Here is a 4,360-nt window from a genome sequence, read left to right on the forward strand (position 1 = left end):
ATCTCCAGTGCCTGCACCGTCGAAAAAGGGGAAAATCCCCTATTTGGCCTTTTAGACTCCCCTAAGCCCAAATCTGGGTTCAAATCCCTCAAAATATCAACAAAAATGCCCCAAAAGCCCGACAAACCCTTCGGCTTCCGGTCGTCTGTCATCGGAGATGACACCCTCGGCCATCTACGGCGATCTGGGCACCTCTAAAGGTTCCTTCTTTCCTTTTTCTTTGTTTTATTCGTATGTAAAAGAAAAATAAAAGTAAATAAAAAATATAAAAAAATGTAGATGTTAACCTTTGGATCTATTGTATTGCTCTTAGTATTGAGTTTTCTGTTTTCAGTTGTGGAAATAGTTGTTTTTTTATCGATTTCCAATCCCCTTTACAGTACATTAATGGCCTTCTTATAGCCATAGTAATAATAAAAAAATAAAGAAACAAATCATGCTTGATATCTCTTGATCTGCAAATCTTTTGATTTTGTTTCCTTCTCTGTGTTCATTCCTTGCAGGTGAAGATTCGGCTCGTGCAAAGGGACTTGGATGCGGTGGCTGAAGTTTCTTCGAAACCCTAGGGTTTCTTTATCTATTTTGGGCCACTTAGTTTTGGGCCTCTGCTTTGTTTCAGTTTGGGCCCTTATAGGCCTGTATGTAATTTGGGCCTCTTAGACCCGGGCCAAAATATTGTATTAAAATATAATATAAAAAGAGTAAAAGGATTAAAGTTGAAATGTAACCGTAATCGTTTCATGTCAGAAACAAAAAGGAAAAGGAAAGCTGTCAGGAAAGAAAGGCCTTCCTATTTGTTTTACTGACAATGTTTGAGGTCTGTGATTGTCGTTGTCTCCAAAATTTGAACCTAAAATTTATAGTTGACACTTTTATAGAGATATCGAATAGACATAGACATTTATTTTATTAATTTCTCACAATCTTGCGTATATTTATTATTACAGAAAAGATAAAAAAAAGGAGAAACAAGGCACACAATGTTGAATAGGAAAGGTAGAAAAGTAGGAATCCAGTAGTATATTATGGCGTGGGAGTCAAATTTATTTAATAGTATTATTAATATAAAGAAGTAGATAGCCTCTATGGGTCACACAACATAAACCGATAGAGATAAGCATGGTGCAATATATGATTTACTTGCAACCGCTCCACATGATTTGTGCTGTCGGGTTTAGAGATCCATCTCCATTTGTATGGATATGAGCTTCTGCGGCAAATGCACCCCCACATGATAAGGGCAAGTTGTCAGAGCTATCGTAGGGCTGAAGGATGCTCACTATATCCTCCCAAACAACATGGTTTTCGGTCGGAATGATCTTAGTAGCCACCTGATATATAGTTTAATTAATTAATTTCTTATGCTACAAAATCAAAATAAATGAAAACTATATTGATTAATTAATACCTTACAGTGAGTGGTCCAAAGAATAATCCATTTAACCCTACCAACATCATACACCAGGCCTCCGTACAGACCGTCGACTACCCTATTTTGCGCAAATGGAGTGGGTAATGAATCTTTTTTAATCGTTATCGTAGCACCTTGGTAATTCGAATAATTCAAGCTCGTAAGGCAGTCATCAAAACCATTCTTAAGCTCACCTTTTACCACTTTATGAGTTAGAGGACAAGCCATTTTCAACTCCTATTTTAGTTCACTCTCCTTCTATTCTGCTTCATATCTACCTCCATACACATTTATACACAACCTTCTAGCATTACAAGTAAGACTTGTAAAGTTAAATATGTGAAAATATCAAATATTTAATAACAGAACTTCAAATTCAAAGTCATATTATTTAGTTTTAATAAAATAAAACACAAAAAGCCTCCTTCTTAAGACGACAAAACCCTTACAATTAAAAGGATATAAATGTCATCTATCTTGGCATTGACCTTGGCTAAACTGGACAAATTGCCTTTTAGCCCCTCACGTATGTTTTAAGTTTTAACTATGCGAGATTTCAAACACTAGATTTTACTGACACACTTAACATGATGTTTGTATATGAGTATATGTTGTCTGATTATGTAAATTAATGTATCTATGAATATGTTATATGACTATGCATGTGACTTTTGGCTAAACCGGTTTGTTTTTGTTGAGTTTGTGACACATCTGTTCTACAAAGCGTGAAACTCCAGGCCTTCTGATTTTTGTTATTGTACAACTGCATGTCTTACAAGCTTTTCATTCAGATTCTGTATTTATATGCCATGTCACATTTCATGGAGTTGGGATAATATGGTAAGGAAAAAGATCTGTTAGTTTAATGATTTGCACTATCTGGTGGGTTAACCTCATTTCTGTTCTGGTAACTTGACAACAATTATAATGGTTTGACCACATATTTCTAACTTGACAGTTTGACTGCAATTATGTTGGCATTGTCCACAATTATCTGTTGGTGTGTAACAACCCAAACCCGACCTAAACGTTATGACCAGATTTTGAAGAGTTACTACGACTCATTTGAAAATCCAATAATTGTTGAAGACTTATAAGTCTGACGCTAGCTTTCGCTAAGTAAAGATCCAATTATTTAAAGAATTCATATTTCTTAACCAATTTGATGAAACTGTTGATTATTTATACTTTTAAAACATTTAAGTTTATGGCGAATTTTAATCTAGTTCGATTTTGTGTGATTTGTTGTTGAAAATCTTGGTTTTGCATATACAATGAATATCATAAGAACTACGTCGAAATAATTAAAAACGGGAGATAAAAAAAGTTAAAATTCAAACTTTAAAAATAGTCCAAAAATTACCGAAACAAAACAAACTAGATTTTTAAATAAAACTAAATAAAAAGGTTTAATCGAGCTCTCGCTGCACCGACCCGTCCAAAATCTGAGGGTTACATGAAAGTTGATACATAGAGGTGAGCTTTTGAGCTCCATGTGTAACTTATAAAAACAAAATCATAAATTTATTTCAAACATGCTTTCAAAAATGATTCAAACATATATTTCATAATAGACCAAAAACAAAGCATATCAAATGTAGGAACATAATCCTTCCTCCATCTACTACAAACCATCTCCGTCCATCCTTACACACCATATAGGGTATATATACCTATCCAAACCTACACACCGCTTAGTGATTGTATGCCACTTTTCAGAACATTTGCAGTTTAGCTGCTAGATCATAAGGTGTTAATTTGCCAGTAACAAAAATATATGTGTGGCTGAGCCACTAGATACGAAAAATATATTAAACTTCCTACACTTCCTCCACAAACATATATCCTACCCAATGCTCATGCAGAAATACAGATATCAAAAATGTATATGACATATATGCTTATCAAGACAGATATAGAACATACGTAACAAATAACAGATTATACACAGCCTATAAAAATCATGCTTAACAGAAATCAGATTATACACATACAACTTATCAATCATGTGTACATAAATCAGATTTACCATTGATAGTACATTAGAGCTCATGCTTGAAGCCCAAGTATTACCGTTCAGACCCTACGGGAGGCCTCCATTCGACTTGTACAACGAACACGACCCTAGTGATAAATTTTACAATTTGGGCCCACACGGCCTAAATGGCCCAGACCGTGTGTCTCACACAGCCATGTGTGGTGTCGATAGTCCCCATTTTTGGCTTTTGCAGTTTGCTATTTTCTTAGATTTTCATTACACACATGGATGTTTTCTGGTATGGGTTCCAAAACCGAGTATACCAACACCTATAAACATCATACACTTAACGAATTAGCCAACAATAACGGATCGATTTAAAAGGATATGCTCCTCGATTTTCCTAAAAATACCAATCTTGTCCCCATATGATTCCTCGAAATAGCCACAATAGTTCCAAATTAGCAAAGATCTCTTACCTTCGAATGAACAACACCTCCAAAATCCTAAGTCGTCGAAGGATTATTTGTTTCTTGAGTTTCCCCTAAACCTAATCACAATTTGATGCGGTCGTTGAAAGCACCAAAAATATCCTATCCCTAATAAATAATGAAAAAGAATAGTAAAAGGGAAGTAGGGTCGAATCCTCAAGGACTAGATTTGCACAATATCTTGTTCCGTGAAATCTCGGCAGAATCTTGCCCAAGAAAACCTGTGTGCCTGAAAAAAATAAAAATAATAGAATTAAAAATAGAGTTGAGAGAAAGGAAATTCTTATGGGAGATTCCAGCCTCCAATTGTCTCGTTCTGCCTTGGGTTCAATCCTCAGCTTTTAGATGATCCTTCCTAAACCGGATAAGCCAGTTATAGTGGAAGAGGACTCCTATGACCACCAGCTTCAAGGATTTAGACTTACAATTTAGTGCAACCTGACTCTAGCCAACAATCGTTTCTGTGGGATCGTCTTATGC

The 4,360-nt window shown here is 35.3% G+C and overlaps 1 protein-coding gene across 1 annotated transcript; it reads right to left on the minus strand.

The window, feature by feature from the left end:
- Nucleotides 1-1,136: 1,136 nt before the first annotated feature.
- LOC105768242 (uncharacterized) lies at nucleotides 1,137-1,639 on the minus strand. Its single transcript, XM_012588065.2, has 2 exons — nucleotides 1,409-1,639; nucleotides 1,137-1,331 (listed from the first exon to the last, which is right to left on the minus strand). Exons 1-2 carry the CDS (start codon nucleotides 1,637-1,639, stop codon nucleotides 1,137-1,139), a joined length of 426 nt encoding a protein of 141 aa, XP_012443519.2.
- Nucleotides 1,640-4,360: the final 2,721 nt, after the last annotated feature.

The sequence above is a fragment of the Gossypium raimondii genome, chromosome 5 (genome assembly GCF_025698545.1).
Source record: "Gossypium raimondii isolate GPD5lz chromosome 5, ASM2569854v1, whole genome shotgun sequence".
In the NCBI taxonomy this organism is placed as follows: domain Eukaryota; kingdom Viridiplantae; phylum Streptophyta; class Magnoliopsida; order Malvales; family Malvaceae; genus Gossypium; species Gossypium raimondii.